This window comes from Gossypium hirsutum, chromosome D12 (genome assembly GCF_007990345.1).
Source record: "Gossypium hirsutum isolate 1008001.06 chromosome D12, Gossypium_hirsutum_v2.1, whole genome shotgun sequence".
NCBI lineage: Eukaryota > Viridiplantae > Streptophyta > Magnoliopsida > Malvales > Malvaceae > Gossypium > Gossypium hirsutum.
In genome coordinates, this window is record NC_053448.1 from 50027695 (window position 1) to 50053129 (window position 25435).

Here is a 25435-nt window from a genome sequence, read left to right on the forward strand (position 1 = left end):
TTAATTTGACATGTTTTTGCATATATTAAATTTTAATTTTAATTTAATTTTTACATTTAATTAATTTCTTTTAGTTATGTGGTATAATTTTTTGTTAATTCGTGTATAAATTTTTAACATGATATTTTATTAAATTAAAAAAAAACAATCAAATGAATTTAAATAATTTTCACCTACATTTTGAAAAAAAGTTTAAAAATATGTTTAATTTTTTATATAAATAAAAATAATTGATAAAATAATTAACAAATTTTTATTAAAACTCATAGTTTAAAGTATACATAAATTGTTTTTATTAATAAAATAAGAGAGTGTGTGTTTTGTTGCCAAATCCTTGGGGGTGGAGATGATTTGGTTTCAACTTTTGACCCCTATTTTGAGGAATGGGGTCCTTCTTCTATGTTATTATCAAAATCACACTAATTTGAAGAACTCCACTAAATTTGGCTCTTCCTTTTTTATTTTATTACTTCATATTTCTGTATGATCTCCAATGACTTTTAATTTCAATTTCTTCTTCTTCTTTTTTAATTTGGCATTCCGAAAAATTAAAAACAAATATATTGAATTAAATATTTTTAAAGAAATTGATGTTTATTAAGTGAATGTTTATTAAGTAGAGTTTTATTTCATTTATATTTTTCATGTCTAAGAATATAAATTTTGGGAAAATATTGTAAAAATCCCTATTTGATTATTAAAATTTATACTTCTCTTTATCCTCCTGTTTCTCTTGTTTCTTATCTTCTTTATTATTTATTTCATAACACACGTTATCAAACTCTAAATTTTTTATATATTTTTTAAGCTCTTTGACCACTGAAAAAACAACGGGAATCAAACTTAGGCCTTGCTATCGTCCCACCTTTTCTTAATTGCTCAACCACTCAAGTTTTACTGTTATTTTGAGTCTTATAGCCTCTAGAGACGAACAAAAAAGCAAAGCAAGCGCAACAAGGGTTTGAAACTGCAACCTTCAACAACTCTCCTCACCATTGAGGATTTAGACACAATATGTTGAAAATTGTAGGAAGTTTATGTATAGGTTAATTTTTCTTTTTTTTTTATTAACTTATTTTATTTCTATTTCAAGGATGATGATAGATTTGATTTCAACATTGATTTTGGTTTTTGATCTTACACTTATCAAGCAAAATTTAGATTGGTAAGAAGTTTTGAAATATTTTTAGTTGAGGTTTGATTCTAATTATTGTTATTTTTTAAAATTTTAATTGAATTATTAAGTTAGATTATTAAATGTGGGTGGGTTCATAAGGCTTACTAATGAATTTTTTTATAATATATATTTTTAAATAATTGTTTATAATGAAAAAAAAGGGTCGTATATTAATATTCTTTACTTATTTAATACTTTTAAAAAACTTGGGTTTTGGTAGAAATATATCAATATTATGTTTTTTTTATATTTGAGTACATATTATTTTCTTATCAAATGTTTCTTGTTTAAATATATATTACATTGATTGTTGACTCAACCATTAGTTTTTATTATATTCTTCCCCTTTAAAGAGATGTTTAGAAGTTTGTCCTAATAGATCTGTTGCATTTCCGAAAGTGAATGCAAACATTAAAAAAATTGAACCATATGATAATGGTTGTTATAAGCAGCATAATAATAATAACCACTAGAAATGGAAATATGATAATAAATAAGATAATAATGAGAGTTCTCAAGATAACCTTAGAAACGGAAAATATAACTTATGTTATCAATCTTATATGAAAGATCATTGGTCATTTGCCTGTCATATGCCCAAATATTTTGTAACAATGAACGTCATCCCTATAGTAGAAAGTATTTATCTTATTTAGTACTACAGCAAGCCAATTTAATGCAATATTTGGCGATACAGAATTAGTTGAAAGCTCCTGGAGAGCTAATATATTTATACTTGGTGTATCAAAATTTGTGATTTAATGTAATTTCAAAGAAATTATGAAGTTTTCAAATATATTTATTGTAGTGGATCTTATATTGAGATTGTGAACGAGGAAAATATATACCTAATATGAATCACTATTACTATAAATATCTATATATTTTGATAGAGAAAGATTCAGTCATTGAATTATATTATACATGATACTTGGATACCTATCTTTATTTTGAAAAGGATAGTGGAAGATTGGGTTTTGCAAGATTCACTTGAACTGTAGATTAATTTAAGAGAGATATATGACCATCGAAATACGGTAAATTGATCTAAAACTCATTATGATTAGATGCACTTAAAGTTGCAATATTTTGAATTTGTAAGTCAATATAACTCTACATTATTTAAGACGAATTCTCAATTATGTGGGAATAATATTACTAATGAGAACTTGTTAGAGAAAACTTTTCAACTTTTCATTTTTCAAATGCAATACCATGAAAAATGTTTTAAGATATATTATGAATTAATGTCATGTTTACTTATGGCTAAATTAAAAAATGATCTATTAAATGAGAAGCCATAAAGCCTATTGTATTAGATCTGGTACATTCCTTGAAATGAATATAGCAATATATAAAGACGTAATCTTTTGTAACAGTCCAGTTTTAGCTAAATCGGAACAGTGGTTTTAGAACCACAAATCCGAGGTCGTAAAATTATTTTTAATATTATTTTTGGTATTTATAGTATGTTATTTAATATGTGTAAAAAATTTCGTGATTTAATTTTACCGATTGGTTAGTTAATTTGATAAAATGACTTAATCACGTAAAATACAAAAGTTGCATACTATTTGTTTAAAGTGCTTAATTGCTATGATTAATTAAATTATATTTGTATTTGCTATGTGATGACTATGCCATGTCATGTGAATTTGGATATTTGGTGACCTATGTTTTGATGTATAAATTGCCTTGTAAGTTGTTCTGTAAATGATGAAAATTGCTTTGATCATTAGGTGAGATAAATTATGATATACAAATATATGTGATGCATATTTATATTCGGCTATGGTATTTGGTTCATTTTAATAAGCATGAGATTTTGATATTTGGTAATGTATAAAGATTATATTTAAACATTTGTTAATGTTTGCTAATGAATCATATTTGGATAACTAATAAATGGTATAATATAATTTGTTATTTTTATAATATATAGCATGGACAAATAAATAAGTTAGGTCCAAACTTTTTGTCATAATTTTTTATAAATAAATATATTATAAAACTTAAACTATTTTTGTTAACAAACATTTTAGCTATAACTTAAAAAAGTTAGGATTTAAATAATATATATTTTTATAACTTTATAAAATACACAAATTATATTTATAATTTAACTTTTTAGGATTTATGATATAATAAAAATTTGACCATAACCATTCCAAACACTCACACATGTTTATACTTATAATATAAAAATAATTTTTAAAATTAAATTTGGGTGTAATTACCTGCATAACTATTTTCATTCGAATTGAAAAGTGTAATTGGGATGCTTTAATTATACTTAATTCGATGAGACCCATTGATTACCTAAATATATTAGGTCCAAATCCAATTACTAAATAACCTTTTAAACAACATGTGAAATTTTTAATAGTAAATTAATAGGAACATAATCTGTGTAGGGATGTTTAACCCTGAATAAAGCGAACTTGCATGAGTGGTCGGGGCCTTATCTTTGAATTTCCCTTTTGAGGAAATTTATGTCGGGTGTATTAATTGTTAGAAATATAAAATCTCTCTGAGGTTATATGAATTAAGTTTGGGATGAGATTAGACTTTATACAAGGAAATCAATGATAAAAAAAAGAAGAAAATTGAGAAAAAGACCAAAAAGGAAAGTTAGTCAATGATGGTTAATAAAGGAAAGAAACCAAATGAATAAACTTATTTCCCGATATTATTTAGAATAAATCCAAAATTTGATCAACTATTTAGTTTATGATTCCATACAGAGGTTCCCACTACTTTAGACCTTAAACCCTTAATGTTGCCTAATTTAGATATATAGATGTTACACTATTTGATAACGTTTTGATATTATCCTAAAAGTTTTAAAGTGGAGATATACAAAGACGTTGGTTGGATAAGCTTAAAACTAATTTTGTAAATTAATTGAATTTGTTGGTAGAATGCTTGGAGGTGATGCTTTGAGTGATTCATATGAATATGTTGAAGATTATCGGTGGAGGTTATGGAAGCTTTTTAAAAGAACGATTGTTTCTTCTTATTGGAGGAGAGAGTTAGTTTGACGTGAACCCTTTTAAACATATGTCGTTTTCTGTAAGGTTGGTAGTAAGGCTATGAGTGTCCTATCAAGATGTGATTTGATAATATTGTATAGATCTAATAGTAAAGTTATAAAGAGACTTTCAAATGAGTCCTAATGAAACTCAATTTTAGATCATGATAGTAACTCATATGAGAAAAATTGGTTAATCTTTAGTTGGGCGAATACCTCCTTAACTGTAGTGAGGATTCTAAATGAAGTAATTAAGTGTAAAATAATTAAAACTCAAAAATTCACTTCCTTCGCATTATAAAAACTATTCCATTAGACAACACAACATAAAACTATAAGGTTCCTTTTTTTAAGTTTACAAATATATCCAAAGTACAAATACAATTACACGTTGGAGCACCCATAAAGTGTGGAATCAAACTATTATAGAATAAATGGGTTAATAAGTGTAAAATTAAACAATTACAACATAAGAAGACTAAGAAATAAAATAATCTACACTAGAACTGATTAATTGAACTAAAACTGACATAAATCAACAGTATATGGCAAGACTTGGAGACCCACACATTACACATAATGAACCTCGAACTTGGATATTCAAAACATAGAATCTCTGCATTCACTATCTATGCTGAGACTTTATTAAGAACTATAAATGTAATTGATACATGTCAATATTTATAATTTTCATCGATAATTTAAGCAAAATTCACTTTAAAGTAAAATTAAATATATAGAATAAATTTAAACCACTTGCCTTAATCTCTATCGGTAAGAAATAATGTAATAAATGAAAATAAAATCACGTTTTTCTTAATGTAGATATGGTGGGTTGAATTAGGCTGAAATGCAACCTTTTTTGTATTAAAAGGCTAGGGTTTAGGGAATTTAAGACAGCCTTAAATTTAAAAAACCAACCAACCTCAACAAGACAGCTAAGTGAAAGTAAACTCCATAAACCTTGGAAGATCAAAATCGACTGTCTAGTTCAACTCAGCTTAAATTTAAACACGTGGGCTAATGCTTTCAATTACTTCCCTAAGAATGCACTATTCGCAAAAATCGCGATATAATAAATAATGTTTTTGATTATTTAAAATTGAAAGGAATATTATAAATAATCGAATTGAATTTATTGATTTAGTTCGGTTTAAGTCTTTTTAAAGCTTAAAAAATCATTATTTTAAATATTTTACTAATTTAGAAATAAAAAAATGCATACAAAGATTAACTCATATATAAAAAAATAAATTAAATTGGTTTAGATAATTATAAATAAAAAATCCAATAAACTAAATATAATTAACAAAACAAAACTGAATCCAGATCAAATTGATTTCAATTTTGTTTAAAGTACGCCGTCGTGTGTCTTTGCTAACGTACGCCTTCCTCTCGGGGTTACTTTTTTACAAAATTGCAGGTTTTTGGAGCATCGTGTCGGGGTGTGTCTGATTCTGATTCAAGAATTATTATAATAACAGTATTATTATTGTGATTTCTTATTTGTCAAAATTTTTAATTCTTGAGATATTTTATTATATTTACCTTAATAAGAGTGGGAGGATTCAGGGAGTCTAAAGATTCTATTCTTTTAGTATATAAATAGAGGTTTTTTTTTTCTTTTATCAATCCATTTTTCATATACTGTTGCAGAAAAACAAAAAGCCTTGTTTGTTAAACAGAGAATCAAAAGTGAGAGAGACGAAGTTTGGTTAGTCCCACATCACAAATTTCTCAAACAAAGCTATAATGGGTATCCATTTTTTGCTTCTATCTCCTTTGGGTTTTTCTCTTCTTTTTTCAGAGCGTTGGTTTTGTTTTTGTTAATACTGAAAATTTTCAAAGTTTTTAGATCCAGAGTCTTATGCTATGAGATTTGCTTTATCTTCTACTAAGTTTTTTTTTTAAAAGAAGTTTTTCTGTGGATTTGATTTGGTAGGTTTATTTTCTTTACTTGTATGTTTTTACACCAATTGACAAACACATAGAGAACTACATTTCCGGAGAGGGTTTCGGCTATGTTTAATGACTTTTCCAAGTCTTGAATGGCCTTTTCTTTGGTATGGTATAAGTCAACATTCTGTTTCTTCTTTTGGAGTCTTCTTAATTGCTCTACTTTTTTTTTTCTCTGCTTAAAAGTTTCAAGTTTTTAAGTCTCATCTCTCCTCTTTTACTTCATATGTATGTTTCCAAGAGGTCCTTGTTTAGGTCTTACCACCCAAGGTTCTGCATAGGCTTTCTTAGTTTTTTGATTGGTTGCTCTTATTTCGAACTTCTATCCTTAGTTTCTGTCATTGACTGAATCTTTGTTTCTTTTTTCTAGAGATGAATATGAGCTTTTCTCATGACATGGATGATGAATATGAGAAATTCATTAGAAGAATGAATCCACCCAGGTAACCACAAGCTCTTCTTTATGCTACTTTCATTACAATTATAGAGATGGAATAAAGAAAATTACTGTATTACTCACCTTTCTTGTCAGGGTTGTGATTGACAATGAATCCTGCAAAAATGCAACTGTGATAAGGGTATGTATAACCCTCTTGATTTTTCTTTAATTTTTTTTTGCATCTTCTGGTTCTTATTAGATTTTCTAATGCAGGTTGATAGTGCAAACAGACATGGAATCCTTCTTGAAGTTGTTCAAATCCTTACTGATATTAATCTTATTATTACTAAAGCTTACATATCTTCTGATGGCAATTGGTTCATGGATGGTAAGATACCCTGTCCCCTTTTCTTTCCCCTTTTTAATTATAAAGTTGTCTACCAAGTACAAATTTGATTCTCAGTTTTTTTTAAAACCAGTTTTTAATGTTACTGATCAAGACGGAAACAAGATCCTAGATGAAGGGATTCTAGATTATATAAGGAAGGTAAGCAGTACAAGTTTTAATTGATTTACCTTTTTTACCTCTTAATTTTCTTGGTTTTTTGTACATTCATATGTTATTTTGGTTTGGTCTTCAGTCTCTAGGACCAGAATCTTGTTTCATGCCTTCAATAAGATCAGTTGGGGTGAAGCAATCAATGGATCACACTGCGATCGAGTTGACAGGAAGTGACAGACCAGGATTGCTGTCTGAAGTGAGTGCTGTCCTAAGGCATCTTAAATGCAATGTAGTAAATGCTGAAGTTTGGACACATAACACTCGTGCTGCCGCTGTGATGCAAGTGACTGATGAGGAAACAGAAACTGCAATTACTGACCCGGAAAGGCTATCCAGGATAAAGTCACTTCTTTGCAATGTACTTAAGGGAAGCAACAAATCAAGTTTAGCCAAAACTGTTGTCTCTCATTCAGTCACACATACCGAGAGAAGGCTTCACCAGATGATGTTTGCTGATAGGGATTATGAACGAATTGGGGGCGATGTCTTGGACGACAGACAAAGGCCAAATGTTGATGTTGTTAATTGGCATGATAAGGACTATTCAGTGGTTACCATTAGGTGCAAAGATAGGCCGAAACTTCTCTTCGATACTGTTTGCACCTTGACAGATATGGACTATGTAGTATTTCACGCAAATATTGATACTTTGGGGCCAGATTCTTATCAGGTAATGCCATTCTTTTTTTTTTCGCTCTTTCACATAGCAGTTTCTCATGAGTTCTGGGACTAAAACTATGTTCTGTTCGTAGGAATATTACATTCGACATTTAGACGGATCCCCAGTGAAATCTGATGCAGAGAGACAAAGGGTAACCCAATGTCTTGAAGCAGCAATCGAGAGAAGAGTATCTGAGGTGAGTAAATTAATCTTTTCATGACATCAAAGTATCACCTTTTTCTTCATATGTTTTATGCAGTATTTATTTCTATAAAATAACATACAATTTGTAAGGAATCATTTTCCATGTGTTTGTACAATCCTAGTGCTTGTGAATAAATTAATCTTATAGTGTGGAATTTGTTTGCAGTTAATGGTCCCTCTTTCAAATTTAACTATCTTAAGCTATTTAAATAGTTTGGTACAGATATTGACACAAATTGTTTATAAAACATGAATCCATACATATTGTAATATAATAATAAGTAGTCATAATCAAAACATTATAGCAGTCCAGTCTAGCAGACCCTCCAGTCAAAGATCTCTAGCTGCTCCATTGTTGACTCTTTTGTCAAATTATGTTATCCCATTATCTAGCTAGCTGTCTCCATCTATACACTCCTACTCTTCATTTTTCTTGAATTACTCATGTCAAATGATGTGCCTGATTCATATCCGACCCACCAACTCCATGTTTAATAAGATATGTAATTAGAGGACTCCTTTCATTAAAATTTGCATTGCTCATAAACTTGTCTCTAATCCAGGGTTTGAAGCTAGAACTTTGCACAACAGACAGAGTGGGATTGCTGTCTGATGTAACTCGGATCTTCCGAGAGAACAGCCTGACAGTCACCCGAGCAGAAGTGACAACAAAAGCAGGCAAAGCTGTGAACACGTTCTATGTTCGTGACGCATCAGGCTATCCTGTAGATGTTAAGACCATAGATTCTATCAGACAAGTTCTTGGCCAGACCATTCTAAAAGTTAAAGGTAACCCTGACGACAGTAAACCACTTTCCCAGGAATCTCCAACCAGGTTCCTTTTTGGTGGTCTCTTCAAATCAAAATCTTTTGTCAACTTCAGCTTGGTTAGGTCTTATTCTTAGGAATCTATATATATATAGGTCCTTTGACGTGTAAATGAAAACCCACTTTGATTTAGATGATGGATTCCAGTTTAGATGTTGTGGAGTCTAAGAAATCATTTCTCAGTTCTGGTATTGGAAATTAAACCACAGAAATAGAAATGGAAGGACGTGTAAATATGGGAGCTCACCCCCTTTTTTTTTATTTACTGTGTATTCAATCTATAGTTGGATCCACAAATGCTAAAAAATGAAACAATGACTTTCTGTACAAAACCCAAGTCTCGCAAATTTCATTGCTTTGATTATCTTTATTTTTAGTTGTTTTGACTGTAATTTTGGACTATTGTACATAGATTTGACCTATTGTGTATATATATATTTACAGCAACTGGAAATTGAAAAAAAAAAGAGAGTTAAAGCAGGATTTCGAAATTAGTGAATATCAGCCATTTAAAATAAATAAATAGACAAACTGAAATAAATGATTAAATTAGAATAGTTAGAAGAGAAGATGAGGAAATGGGATTATTTAGAGTGGAGGGTGACTACTTAGGGTTTGACCGATGATCCCACCCACCACCAAATCAGCCATTAGACACGCAAATAAGGGTGGCGGCTTTGGTGTTTGTTTTATATTCATTTCTAAAGTTTTCCATTTCTTTTCTATGTTAAATCTTTTTAACATTGCTTTCACTCCAAGAAAGCAATTTTTTTTAAAGAATAAATTTTTATATGTTTTTTTGGAGATAGTATGCCAATTATTAACTACATTATGGGTGAGAAAAAAAATAGATTAGGTTTATAATATATTCTTTTAAGACCATGGTATTTTTTTAGGAGTTATTTTTTTGCGAACCTTTTTAAGTGGATGGCTTTTTTATAAAAAAATTATACAACATAATTATCTTTTTGATATATGCAATTACTAAAATAAAAATTATTTAAGAAAATAGATTATTTTTATGTGAATGTATGACACGCATTTTAAACATGCTTTCTACTAACAAAGCATTTGACCCAGTATATTGGTTATATATGGAATTTGATTAGTGTGAGAATTTTATGTTTTTATTTTTAATTAATAATTTTTTTATTTATATAGATAAAATAATAATTATATAATTATATAATGAAAAAACATCTTTAATATATAGCATTATGTTAAATATATTTTAATTTTTTAAAAATCAACTATTTGTTTTGATATATTTTTCCTTGTATATATTTTTTATTTTTAGTTATTTTTTTAATTAATAGCTTTTTTATTTATATAGACAAAATAATAAATATGTAACTATATTATGAAAATATATTTTTTCAATATAGCATTATATGTTAAACGTATTATCAACTATTTATGCTGATATATTTTTTCTTTTATAATTTAAAATTAATATCGGATATTAATTATGTATATAATTATTTTTTGAAAATTTCATTTTACTCGGGCTTGATTGGATTTTGATTCAAAAGAAAAAAAAAATTATGGAGCTAAATCAACTCAAAAACACCTTTTAAAAGATTACATTGTACGATTAAAACATTTATTGTTTTATTTGATGTTTGGTCAATTACTCTTTTACCCATAAATGTAATATAAGTATTGGGCTCAACAATATGATATCGCCAACATATCAAAACTTGTCGTTAATCTATTGGAGATATAAGAATTGATACATAAAATAATTTTTTATTTGATTTGTAATCATATAAAGCGCAAAATATTTTAGCCATTTGAAAACACACACTAGAATAAGAGGTAACAAATTATTGGTAGCATATTCGATTAAACGAGTGATTGATAACCATATTTGATTGCTATAGGAATACCATTTAGTTGACTCGTGTCTGCTTGAATAACCTCAGTTAATCCTATCTTTCTTTGATAAAATATATCAAAATAAATAATTGAGGTTTTAAAAAAATAAAATATACCAATAGGTGGTTGGCTGTGATAAGACATATTTAACATAATGAAATATATATTTTCATCATATACTTCCATATTTTTTATTTTATTTATATAAATAAAAAAATTAGTAATTTAAAACACAAATTAAAAGTAAAAAAATACAAGAAAAATATCTCAACATAATTAATTATTTTTAAAAGATAAATTATATTTAACATAATGCTATATATATAATATTTATTTTCATCATATAAGTACATATTTAGTATATTGTCTGTGCAAATAAAATATTATTAATTAAAAACATAAATTAAAAAGTAAATACAAAAAAAATATTTATAACAACGTGAATTAAAAATAAAAACATAAAATGCTTGAGAGAGGATTTGAATCTGAATCACAGTAATAAAATATGACTTGGCTTTGTTAGCAAAAAATGCATTTTGTAGAAAATGCGTCTTGCCTCATCAACACAAAAATGGTATATTTCCTTAAATAATTTTAAATCTGATCTAAAATCTAATTTTTTTTACATTGAGTTGATGCCGTAAAACATAACACTAAATTTAGTCAAACATTTTATAATTAAAAAAAATTATTAATTTAAGAATATTTATTTGAATGGAAATAAGATATGATGGTGATATGGAATGAAGGAAACCCCGCCTTTTCTTATGGTTGAAACATTTTGATCTATTTATGGTGAATTAATTGTAGGAGGCAGCCATGTTGGAATTAGACCAATTGGTATTTTAGTGTTGGGTTGTTATTGGAGTCTCCAAACTTGAATCCATTTTCAAACTCATTCATTTCATGCTTTTCTCCATGGTCCACTCATATCTCCCTTTTTTACCATTTGTGTTTAAACACCCAAATTATATTTTATGACAGAAAATGATGGTAACATAATTTAAATCTTGAATAGATGATTGAATCAAAGCGTAATTAATATTTTTGTAATTCTATAAACTGCATTATAAATTTACATAATTTTGAATTCTAAATAATATTAAATATTGTAAGAATTATCATTAACACTTGAAAAAATATTCTCTAAACAAGTCACAATACTTAATATCAAATAATCGTTGTAATATGCAAGTAAAAGAAAGTATTCAACAATACAATTACTAATGAATTTAGGGTACTTTTTTTTTTTATTCCACAAGCAATCTTAAAAAACAATATGTATCTTCTTTTTTTAAATATTTTTTTATATCATTATAAGGCACTTGTCAACCTCCTAATTCTGTTTTACTTAAAAGACTCTAACATTTCAAATTTTTTTTTCTCTTTTTAACTTTTTTTCTTACATGAAGATAAGTTTGTATATCTAAATGATGGTGGTGCATGGAAGAGCCACCTTAAGAAAGAGGTCAAGGTGCATAAATAAATATGAAAGCCACCAACCATATGGTTGTCTTTCCAGCCAGGTTTGCACATGAAAAAAAAAAGACGGCATATTAAATTTAAGACTTTATTTTAGGAGTTCAACTTCATCATGGTTTGCACTGTTTGATGCAATCTTGAGAAAAAAAACAATGGCATAATACTAGCGCTAACGAATTTGATTTTCCTTAGAAGTTTTTAAGTTGGATTTGAAATTATTTAAATTCTAAAAAATTATTGGAATTAATATATATGATTAAAATTTAAAATATTATGGTTCAAGGTTAATTATCTACTTTTTTCTGTCGTGGGAATTTCTATCTTCACTGCTAAGTCTTTGTTTCTCCCTTATCAAGTAGAGGCGAAGCTAGAAATTCTTCTTAAGGGACCAAAATTAAATTTTAAATTTTAATAATTTATATTTTTATAATTTTTAAAGAATTAAATTAATTTTTATCATTTTTAAGAGGGTCAAAGTGTAATTTTACATTTACTAATTTAAATTTTAAATTTTTTAAAAGACCTAAATAGACAATTTTCCATTTTAAGGAGACTGGGCCACTTGCAGCCCGTAGATAAGCCACTGTTCTCGAGAAATATTAGGGTTGGTCTAGATTTTGAGGTTGTTTTTCTACTATTCAATTGTAGAAATGTCAATTTTAATATGCTCTTTTATGTTTTGTTTAGTTTGGTTTGCCTTGAGTCTTAAGTGGTAAATTGAGATCAATCATGGCACATTAGGTTTAGCTTTCCTTACATCTCCCACTTGGTCTATTTCTTTCAATTCTTGCTTCTTTTGATTGCTTTAGGTTTTGCTTAAGTCAATATTTTTAGGATATTATGATTTGATCGGTCCTACTAACAAGGTTATAAATGGGATATACTTTTAATGACTTGTCATACCTATTTGGAAGTAAAGCTTTAAGATTTAGGTTTTGCAAATGGGATGAGATTTAATCATAGAACTAGAGTGGGATGAAAAGAATTGAGGGTTCAAAGCTTGTATCGATTGGGATGATAATCACAATTGAAAGGTGGTGATGGCTGTTCTTAGAAGGATTTGGTTGGAAACGGAAGTGGTTTCCATTCCAAAACTGGGCAATAACATGTATGGATCTTACTAATGGACAGAGGCCATGAACAATAATGGGACATCGCTTGTGCATTAAAAGATGAGAAGGGGATCAAACCATAATTGAAATATGTTTTGATAAAATGTTCTTTTCTATTCAAGTACATAAGCTACACCTAGATGCATAGAGTAGTTAGAATGTTAGGAGGTTATATGAGTTGAAGATACATCTTTGGATAGAGCGGGATTGGTGATGATTTTTGAGGGTATGAGTAAATGTTGATGTGAACAAGTCACTGCTTAACAGGTTTTAGGTACCAAGAATGTGACATAAAGTACGAGTGATCGGTTGAGTTTTGTGTAAATTTAACGGTAAAGATGTTTAGACCCTGGATGAAAGCTAGGATTTTTTTGAAACATACAGTAAGGAGTGGAATGCAAAGAAAATGAAGGGTAAAAATGTTATAAAAAGGAGAAGGATTAGAGAAGATAGGTATGAGTGGGAAGGAGTATGACAACAGGAAGAGAGAAGGGCTAATGAAGGTAGAACAGGGTAGAGTTAGGGTGTACGAATAGGTCAGGTTGAGCAGCAGGGGAATTAGTGAGATTGAATTTGAAGAGATGATTTGTGAATAATTTTATAATGGATTTAATGATAAATTTGATTATTAACGTTTATATATTTTTTAAAATAGTCTTAGGGTGAGTTTGGATGAGTGATGCGTTTACTTGCTGTTAGTGTAAAAACAACGGTGACGGTGAGATTATATATTGTAACGTGCACAAAAAATAAGCTAAACGCACCGCACCCAATCGCCCATCTAAACCCACATTTAATTGTATTTTTGAATTGTTTTGCCCTCATTTTTTTTCAATCCCTTTTTTTTTAAGTTTAATGAATAAATAATAAATTACATAAGTAAATCTGATAGAAAAATTAAATTGAAGAAAAAGATCAAAAGTTATGAAATTTTTTTTTAAAAATATAATTAAGACCATTTTAACAAAATATAAAATATAAAAAGTTGCTCATCAAATTTATCATTATAGCCTTTTATAATTTACGATGAAATATATTTTTAGTTCACGCAATTCGTATATTTCTTATTTTATTTAAAATTTTTTGAAAATCTGATAGTCTTTATTCATTCTTCCACTCCCTAGGAACTGAAACCCACTTCCCAATTACCAATTATTTCGATTTTCTTTTCCCACAACACCTCCAAACAAAAAAACAAAGCCTAATGAACCATCCCAAATTCCCGAAGTATGCCACAACCATCCTCTTGCCATTCCACTCTTCCTTTTAGACCTTCATTTGTATTCTTCAAACCCTTTGAGAGTTTCTGAGGCAGTGTTTAAAAAGGTTCATCGGCTAGATATATATCCTCGATGGCGGCGACAGCACCCGAAGGCGACGATCGGCGGCAGCAAATAGTGAGATTCAAGATGAGAGAAAAGCTTAAGTCTAAAGAGAAGAAAGAGACGTAGTCGGCAGCAAAACATAACCAAGGCTAAAAAGAAAAGAAGCAGAAATGATAACTTTTTTTTTTCTTTTTTGTGTGTGTGTTTATGTGTTTAGTAGGCAGGTGACTACTGACTAGTGACTAGGGCTGTGTTTTATTTTTCAATTCATTTAATTATTTTGGGTTGGGTTTGCTAAAATTTAAGAGTTCGGGCCGAAAAGGGTAATATTTCCGGTTTGGGTCAGTAAATTTTGCCCAAAAATATAAAAAACCGGTTCATCCAGTTTGTAGTTTGCAGTCTAACTGCGATTCGCAGTGGTTCATGGTTCAAATGGTTTCCCTTTTATTTTGGAGCGATATACCAGCCAGTTCTCGATTCGATTTAAATATCATTGATTAAAATTTAAGTTTAGCTTTATAAATAACAGTTAGATATATTTAATATTCAAGTAGTATTTAAGAAAAAATTACTAATAAAAAGGGTGAAAATCATTAGCTCTAATAAATTAGAATTATCTAAAAAAAGAAGAGAACATTAAAATAGTGATTCATGTAAGAGGTAATATCGAGTTATATTCGAATAAAAATAACCAAAAAAAAGAAATTTCTTTGAAGAGACAGTATCAACTTCATGAAACATGAAAAAGAGATGGAATATTATTTAAACCTAAAATGCTTTTGGTTTTTTTTATTAAATTAAATATCATTGTTTTTTTATAATTTTTAATGAATTTTTTTTCAATTCAATCAAAGTTTTATTATATGTTTTATAATATTCTATAATTTGTTAATATCGTCTATTTATTTTATCAATATTTATCTAATTCTTTTTAAAATAGAAATTGAGACAGAATTAGAGAATATGTATAACAAATCCAGAACATAAGCAAATCAAAGATATAAATAAAGAAAGAATCAACACGATAATTGTTAACACAATTTAGATTCAACAATCCTATATCTTGAATAATTATTAGCTAAAGCTCAATTTACCAATTGCCAATAGATAAATATTGCAACCCCAAAATCAAATCTAAATTATTACAAATCATTTTTCCCAGATACGTTAGTGCCTAAACACACTCCAAATGACTCGAACAACAATCTATTTATAGGCTCTCCTTCAACGTGATCAAAAATAAGAAAATGAGTCTTTATCACATGTTTAAATATTGATAATCATCTTAAAATATTCAAATAAAGCTTTTTATAAAGCAACTTTTCATCAACTTCAAAAGTCTCAATAGATCATTATTAAGGAAAAATATTGCGTTTCCAAGCATATCAAACTTCTTTACCTGTTCTTCAAGTTACACAAACAAATGATAATGATTATTCTAGAATGTTGAGTCACAGAATATCTCCACGTTTGTTGTTTTCATGAGATTTACTCAAAAGTCAAACATGTCAATATGAAAACTTTGACGGTTCTAAATTAACTTATTTTAACTATTATTTGAAAATAAAATGAAATAAACAATACACAAAATATTTTATGATAAAGAACCTCGAACTAATTAAACATGTACTTCAAGCAACATTTATGTCTCTACATATTTGACCATGAAAACATGGTCATTCATTATCAAAGATGCCAACTTGAAGACCTTTGACTGGTACAAGGATTGGTTCAAACACTTTTCAATCAGCCCACGAGATAATAAACAATAGCAGCAGGTTTGAGAGTCGAATGCAGGCTTGGCGCTGGGGTCGTATGGAGGTGCGGCCGCCCAGGGCCCAAAGTTAAAAGGAGTCCAAAATATTATTTTCTAGTTTTTAAGGGCACAATTTTTTTTAAAACTTTTAAAGGCTAAAAAAAATTTTCTCCAATTTTTAAGGAACATAAAACCCCATTTTATTGTTTTGCCTAGGGCTTAAAAATGTCAAAAATAGGCCTGATTGAATGAAACAGTCAAAAGGTTCCGACAAAGATAAAAAATATACGATGGACCAACATTTTACATTCTATATAATCGTGTATTTCATGTGTGCTTATCAAATAAAAGATAAATCAAATTGCTAGCTTTGTTGCCTATTTTACATCCTAACTTATATATAGCTTGTGTTATATATATTGTTGAAATAGAACAATTTTCATATTATATTCTTATTTAATTATAATTTAAATTATTAAGTTTGAATAATAAGTAATGTCTTATTTTATATTGTTGGGATCGATCCGATTATGCAATGAACAAGTTAAAAATAGCGGAATAAATTGAGAAATTGAACACACAAATTTAACATGGAAAACCCCCTCCAAAGAGGATAAAAAATCACGGGTAAAGATAATTTTATTATAATGGCAAAAGAACGAAGAGTACAAAAGATGAAGATAAAAAACTAAACCTCGAAACCCGAAAACAAAGAACCCTCAAAACGTAAATATAAAATTCTCTAAAAGTGTTATGAGTTCTAATCTTTAATGGGTTTACTTTCTAAAGTTGTAAAAAATTCTATTTATAGGCTAAATTTGCAAGTCATATAATAATAAAATAATCTAGACTAATCATAGTTCGACTGAAACAAATAAATAGAGTTTAATTAGGAGATTATCTTTCAAATTTGACTAAAATACGTGTCATACTCAACAAATCTCCACATTGACTCGTATTTCCATAACACCAACTTTACCAAAGCCCATCATGGGCCTATCTTGAACTATGCAGGGAATTAATTGAGTTGAATCTATGCTTAGAAACTGGAATACTTCTAGCATTCGATTTATGCACTGCCAAATCAAAACTAACTCGGGCCTAACGGTGCCTTAACTTTTCAAAACTTGCATCCAAAAGAGAACTTTTCAATGAAACAGTCATACCTTTTTTTTCCTTCTATGACAATGTAATAGCCTGATTTTCAGTGATGTCGAAAATAGTGGTTCGAGACCACCAAATCTGAAAAATGAGCTCATAAATTTTATTATTTAATATTTACGAGCCAAATGAGATTTTTAAAAGATTTTTGAATTAGTAAGTTTGTGGTTATAAGGATTTATTAGATTAATTAATTTTAAAAAAGAGGTATCAAGACATCGATGTTATAAATTGAGCCGTAAATATTTTTATAAATATTTACGGAGTGTCAATAAGGTAGTATTAAAGTTTCTTTAGGAAATTTTAACGCTTTGGTAGTCAATTAATTAAAAAGGACTAAATTAAAAAAGGTACAAAACTTGCTAAAGTGATTAAATAGTCTAAATAGTAAATAAATGAAGACTAAAAGGGCAAATAGACCCATATGAATGGCTGAGGCGGCACAGCATGGAAAAATCAAGGATTTTATGTGAAATAAGAGCAAAATTGTAAAATTTGCCAAATTAAAGAGAAATAAATGGGAAATTGAAATTTCTAGACAAATTCATCATCATTTTTAGCTAAAAAAAGCCATTGAAGATTTTTTAAGCCGGTTTTTCATTTTTTAGCTTCATGGAAGTTTAATTCTTGCTTTTTCCTTGAAATTTTTATGTTTTTGGACTTTTACAACTAGGTCCAAGTTACTATTTCATTAGTTTTTGATTTTTTTGAAAGTTTTGGAAGATACCATTAATAAGTTAATATGATTTTAGTTATTAGATGATTAAATTTAGATGTTGATGGGTATTTAAAGGTATTTTATTAAGGAATTTTGGATGAAATCATGTTTTAGGGATTAATTTATAAAGTTGTTGAATTTATGTGAAATTATGAAATTTCATGGAATTTATGGGATGCTATTGATATATGTGAAAGTATTTTGGCTTGGAATAAGGAATAAATTACATGAATTTCATTTTCAGAGCTTAGGGATGAAACCGTCATTTAGTAAAAGTTTAGGTGTAAAATAGTAATTTTGTCTAAGATGCGACTTGGATAGAGTTGAATGTAAATTGTATTAAATTGTGTTAAATTTACTCATAGATCCGGATAGATAAAATACGAAGCTATATTGAGGTAAAGAAAAAGTGACGGATTAGTAAACATCAATTTACTCATAGAGTTGGGCGTGGCATGTACGGAGGTGAAGGCGCGCGTATGAGGGCTTGTCACTTGCGGAGGGAGAGCGAGGGGCGTCACTACTGAGGCGCTGGGAACCCTTGCTAGGGTTTTCGGTGTTTTGGAGCTGAGTTGGGTTTTGGGCTAGGTTAGAATTTTAGGTTAGGGTTAGGTGACTTGGGCCTTTTGGGCCATTGTAATCGGGTTATGAAAATTGGGTTGTAACTGGACTGATGGACTTTTAATGATTTTGTTTTTATTTATAAAATTGGGCCAGGCAAATTGGTCCTATTACACTCGTAAAGATAAAACTCCCAATATGGAATTTATCATAATTATTTCCATATCTTTAACAGTTGATAATTAAATAATTTTGAAACAAACTCAAACGACAGATTCTAATCAAATAAAAAAATTCAATTGAGTTTGAGAAAAGGGAAAAAGAATTTTGAAATTAGATTTTTGCATACCTCATAAAGTGATCTCTTCCTGTTACATAGATTAATTATGGGTGAGTTTGGATGGGCGATGCATTTACCTGCGGTTAGTGTAAAAACATCGGTGGCTGTGATATTAGAAACTGTAGTGATACTGTAGTGTGAGATAAAAAGTAAACTAAACGCACCGCATCGCACCCAATCGCACATCCAAACTCACCCTATGCCTATGAACATGAAAAATGGCAATCATGCGAAGTTGCAAAATTCACACTAAATTCTCAATATGAATAAAAAAAAGACCTGGAGCTAACCATTATCAAAATCTAATCCAAATCTCACTCATTATCTCTCCACCACTATACAATTCATCTAAAAAAATAACTTAATTCAAGAAAAAAAAAACAACGTTTATTTTTTAATGGAACTAACCAGCTAGTCTAAACATGCACAGGTCCTGGAGCCACCGATACCAGAGTAGGATGGTTGTAGGGTGGCTCTAGCAACACTAAAGGAGGAGTGGATTGTGATGGAGGATTTTTGTTACCGTCAAACGACGAAGGTGTAAGAGTAGGGCCTGGATAGCTGGTGGGTTGGGTGGTGGTGGGTTAGCAGTAGGAATTGAGGGTGGTGGTGAGTTAGGGGAGGTGGGTTGGTTAGACCCAATGGTAGGAGAATGAGGGTTGTAAGAGAAAGGAAGAAGAAGAAGAAGAACAGGAAAATGGGTTGTGTTTAATAAAATATTACCCCTAAAATAATAAGTTAAGATGTTTTTCATTTAAAATAACTAATTTTCCAAAACAATAATGACAAATTTAAAATAATATAAAATGAATTTTTTAGAAAATTAATTTAATGATGTGTAAAATATATACACATGTGCCAACACAGTCAAATTTTGGACAGAATGGTATGAAGAAAAGGTTGGGATAAATCATAAGCAGACGAAGACAACACAAAAAAGGTTGTGTTAGATAAATATTTGCCAATGAAAAATAAAAGTTGGGATAGATTAATATTTTTCCAACTCTTCCTAAAAAGTTGAGCATGATTAGATTTTGCCAACACCCAAAACAATTGCTTAAATGTACAAATTTAAATGACACAAAAAAGATCGGCGTAAGCCAAAAAAAGTCGTCTTAGGCTTTTCATATGTTGATGGTTTTATATAGTTGGACAAAATATAACAAAAGTCGGCACAATGTTGGACAAAACTGACTTTTATTTAAGTGTTGCCTTAGGCATGCATATCTCAGCCTTTACACAAAGATTTGGTCAAAGCGTACACCGACAAGTCTATCCCAACACTTAGGAAAGTGTTGGCCCAAAAGTGTCGACATAGTGTTGGACAAAATTGACTTTTATTTAAGCGTTGTCTTAGGTATGCATATCTCAACCATTATACAAAGAGTTGACCAAGGAATATGTCGGTAAGTCTATCCGAACACTTAGGAAAGTGTCGACCCAAAAGTGTCGGAATAGTATTGGACAAAGTCGATTCTTATTTAAGCATTTCCTTAGGCATGCATATCCCAAGCCTTATACAAAGAGTTGACCAAAACGTATGTTAGCAAGTCTATCCCAACACTTAGAAAAGTGTCGACCCAAAAGTGTCACCTTAAGACTATTTTGTTGTAGTGACAAACATACACTGTAATGACCTGACAGTCACGAGTGTCGAAAAATGTATTTTTGGGACTCCGTTTTCATAAATTAAACTCGTAAATATTTATTAAAAATATTTATGAAGTTAGTTGTGTGATTAATTAGGTTTTGGTTAGGTGAATTTGCTTGAATTAAGAGTAATTAGGTATAAGAATTAAATTGCATAAAGGGTGAAAGTTGAATTATAGATTAAAGAAAAATTAAAGGGATTAAATAAGCAATTATGCCATTGCTTATAAATGAGGCGACAAAATATATATTATAATATTATAATATTATAATATTATATGTTAATTATTAAGTATATATATTATATTATATATTATTATAAGTAAATATAATAAATAAAAGAAACAAAAAGAAAGACAGGATGCTAAACAAAGTAGAAAGAAAAAGAAAAGGAGAAAGAAGGAAGGAGAAAGTAGAGCTGCTCATGGGCCGGGCCGGGTTCAGAAAAAAATTTCGGCCCGGGTCCTAAGCCCAGGCCCGGCCCGGCCCGGCCCGTTTTTTAAATAAATACCAAAACTTTATTTTAAAAATTAAAAAAGTATTTTAAAAATATTTTAAAATAAAAAAATAAAAAAAAAAGTATTTTAAAAGTATTTTAAAATTAAAAAAATAAAAAAATAAAAAAAGTTATTATATTCGGGCCGGGCCCGGGCCAAAAAAGTGGTGCCCGAGGCCCGGCCCGTTTTTAATCGGGCCTCATTTTTTGCCCAAGCCCATATTTCGGGCCTATATTTTTACCCAAACCCTCCCATATTTCGGGCGGGCCGTCAGGCCGGGCCGGGCCGCCCGGCCCATGAGCACCTCTAGGAGAAAGGCACAAAGCTAAGGATTTCAACTGTTCAAAGTTCAATTGGTTAGTTAATTTAGTCCCTTTTTCTTGTAATTTTTATGTTTTTAGAATCCCAATATTAAATACTACCAGATCCATGTCAAAATTTTAGAAATTATTGAGTTTTTAGATGTTGTTAATGTTGAATAATTTTAGTCTTAGAGATTAAATTGATAGATTTTTAAGTTAGAAATGAAAAAGGATTGAATTGTAAAATAAATTGTAAATTTTGAGTAATAGGGACTAAATTGTGAAAATTTTGAAATTTAGGAATTTATGTGAAGATAGGGAGTTGAATTTAGTCTAAAGTAGAATTTGCATGAAAATAAATAATTAAATGTGAAGAATAAAAGGTAGTCTCAGTTTAGGGACTAAATTAAAATTTAGGCAATATTTGAGTAAAAATTGAAATATTCAATATGAAATTGAATTGTGTTGTATTGATGATTTTTAATTGTTTTAATTCTGTAGCTAACGTCGTACGGGAACCCTCGACTAAAAAGGGAAAAGATAAAGTCGACGAGAAATAGATCATAATTTCCGGTTTGTATTTCTATAATCCGAATTTAGTTGTTAATTGTTATAATTCAATTTAATGTATATGGTAAGTGTTGAGGTGAGAATTATTGTGTTTTGCAATTGAAATGTATTAATTTGGTATGTGATGAATTTATTGAATTTATATTGATTGAATTGGTATATATATTGAATATATATTGATTATTTGAATTGAATTGAATATATATTGTATTTGAAAAGTGAATTGAAACCCTATTAATTGTATCGAGCTGAGTCGGATGTAGATGAGACACTAGGTGTTAATTTACTACTTCGGATTAATTCGATTAGGCACTGGGTGTCAATTTATTTCGGTTTAACCGATGAGACACTGAGTGTCTATTTATTACTTCGAATTATTCGATGATGCACTAGGTGCCAAACTGGTGTGTTTTGGTTGGATTCGTGTATCCGTCCGAGTCCGAGTCGTGTTAATAGGGGTAAATGAATAATAAAGTTCTATAATTGATATTGAAATGGCATGGTATGAGAAATGAAAGTGAAATAGTAAATTGTAAATAAAATGTAAAATATGTTGCAAATACATGGAATATATGAGTTATATACTCATAATTGAATATGGAATGGATAAAGCAATTACATAAATGAAATGTGAATTAAATTATGAAAAGCTATTTATATAGCAAGTATGAGAATTGAGATATTTGTGAAACAAATTAAGTATGATAAGCTATTATGTATGAATTCAAAAAGTTGACATATGGTTGTTGTAATATTTAAATATTAATATGTGTTTATATTTTAATTATACATTTGAAATCTTTTGTCTTTAAATATTCAGATTATAGAAATACCACTGAGTTTTACTCAGCATACGGTTTTGTTTTCCGTGCGCAGATTAGGTACTTCAATTTTGATCGCTGATTCAGCATCCAACAACGGTTCTGAATTCAAACGTGGTGATGTTTTCCTTTTGTGTCAGTATGTATTAGGGTGTCTAACTATTAATCATTTTGTGAATTGATTGTAAATAAGATTATAAGTTAATATTGGTTGGTTATATACATATAAATATGTGTTTATGTTTGAGGTCATATTATGACATGTTTATGTTAATGTTTAAATGAACTTGAAATAGGCAAAATAGATTAAATTTGGCATGTTTACAAATTAGACTTGAATGATACTTCGATGATATGATTTGATGATCTAATTGTGGCACCAATGAGGGTACATTGGTTAGACACCTAGGATGTCTGTTTTGATATGATTTGGATATGTTTGATCGTGTTTTGAATTGGTTAAATGAATGATTTGTTTTTATCACGTATTGTGGGCCTCGAGAGCTCAAATAAGGGACAATATGTATGAGTTTGATTGATTTTGACTTGAATATTATATAATGTGAAATGTTTTGAAATTATGTTTGTTTGATCGGTAATGCTTCGAAACCCTATTCTGACAACGAATATGAGTTAGGGGTGTTACATACACAGTGCATAAACCTCATGTGAATGCAACCCGCATGTGAATGCAACATATTTCAACAAAGAAATCCAAAAAACCATAAACTCAAATCCCCCTAAATCTAAAAAATTATAAACCAACAAAGAAACTTACTTGTTACAATGGATGCAACACTAGGCTGGTTCTCTTCTATTAACCATTCTAACAGTTTTATCTTCAATCCTGATTTTTTTGTTGTTGGTTTTCTCTTGCTCGCTTTTCTCCAAAATTTCAATCGTTCAACCCTTCCTTTACCCATAAAATTTCAATTGTTTGATCATCTAACCATTTTTCCTAAAAACTTCAATTAATTCCAATTGTCTCTTTTCTTTTCTTTTTGTTCGCCCATCCTTAAACCTCCAAAATTAAGACCCTTCGGCTTCTCATGTCGAATGTGGCAAGTTAACTGGCCATGTCAGCAAGTTCACATCACCTGTTTCGTTAGGCCTGTAACCGAAAATGTTAGTGGGTGACTAAATTGTCACTTTTCAATAATGTTAGTAACTGATGTGTTACTTTAAAGTTCAGTAATTAAATTGTCATTTTCTAAAGTTAAGTGACTATTTTATTATTTTAATTAAAATTGAGTCACTGTAAGTATATTTTACCCTTAGTAATATATTGTATGGCAGCTAAAATCTTTTGAAAATCTGACAGTCTTTATTCATTCTTCAACTCCCTAGGAACCGAAACCCACTTCCCAATTGGCAATTATTTCGATTTTGTTTTCCCACGACACCATCTCCAAAGAAAAACATCAAAGCCTAATGAACCATCCCAAATTCCCAATTCTGATCATTCCCAAAGTATACCACAACTATCCTTTTCTATTTGTTGCTATTTCCTTCTTCAATTCTTCCTTTTGTTAGATTTATATTAATTTTATATTTTGTATTGAAGGTAAATGGTTGACAAGTCTAGAAAATGTTAATATAATGAAACTGTGGTTCCAAGTTGAGAAAATGATAGGGTGTTTTTCTATACAAAGATATTTAAATTTAAATTATTTTTGAGAAAAATGAACAGTTGAGAAAAGAATAGGTCTATATCTATACATTAGTCTTACATGGGCCTGATCAATTAAAGAAATGAAATAGATTTGCATATCGAAATAGCTAGGGTTCCTTGGGTGTCGGCTACGATCTATATTTCTTGTTTCGAGTCTGTTAGGCTTCTGTGTCTCATTATGCCTAAAAGGAATCTCGAAAGAAGATTATTGATCAGTGTTTTAATCAATGCCACCCCATCCCAAGAAACTGAGAGAATTAATAAAGTCTGGCTCTCGAGTGTCTCAAAATATGCACTATTTAAAGCTTAAGCAAATGTAGTAATTGTAAGTAAAACGCCAACTGGAATCAAAATGGGTTGCAATGAGAGCAACAGCTCCTGGAAGGCAGTGGCTGAGGTAGCAGGGGCAATAGCGACGGGACTTCTTGCTTTGCATGCTATGGGTTTGTTTGCTTCTTCTAGCAACAGGAAAACAATGAAAGCTCCTGGGAGGAACTACCGAATTTACAGGGACGACTTTGAACGTGATCCTGCTAGCTATTTCCGTAATTTGCGCAAATGAAAGATTAAGATTCGAGGACTTCGTGTAAGTTTGGGCCCGTGTTTGTTTTTTAAAATGAGTAACTAAGGAGATATCATATCTATATCTATTATCAATATATATGTAATGAGTAACTAAGCTTTACTCGTATAGTATTCAATATGTTATCCAGTCTTTTGCAACAAAATGGGGGCATCGCCTCACATTTCGATCATATATATAATGAGTAACTAAGCTTTACTCTTATAATA

General features: G+C 29.6%; 1 protein-coding gene across 4 annotated transcripts; it reads left to right on the forward strand.

The window, feature by feature from the left end:
- The first annotated feature begins 5545 nt into the window (after nucleotides 1–5545).
- LOC107946357 (ACT domain-containing protein ACR4) lies at nucleotides 5546–9059 on the forward strand. 4 transcript variants are annotated; one of them, XM_041106973.1, is made up of 9 exons: nucleotides 5604–5964; nucleotides 6151–6271; nucleotides 6535–6607; nucleotides 6697–6742; nucleotides 6817–6931; nucleotides 7023–7090; nucleotides 7185–7775; nucleotides 7858–7962; nucleotides 8534–9059. In XM_041106973.1, the coding sequence occupies exons 3-9, from the start codon at nucleotides 6537–6539 to the stop codon at nucleotides 8873–8875; spliced, it is 1338 nt and encodes a 445-aa protein (XP_040962907.1). In that variant the 5' UTR covers nucleotides 5604–5964; nucleotides 6151–6271; nucleotides 6535–6536; the 3' UTR covers nucleotides 8876–9059. The 4 variants fall into 4 exon arrangements, with proteins under 4 accessions (XP_016736129.1, XP_040962907.1, XP_040962908.1 ...); XM_016880640.2 differs by lacking the exon at nucleotides 6151–6271 and having other exon boundaries at nucleotides 5546–5964; XM_041106974.1 differs by lacking the exon at nucleotides 6151–6271 and having other exon boundaries at nucleotides 5604–5922.
- Nucleotides 9060–25435: the final 16376 nt, after the last annotated feature.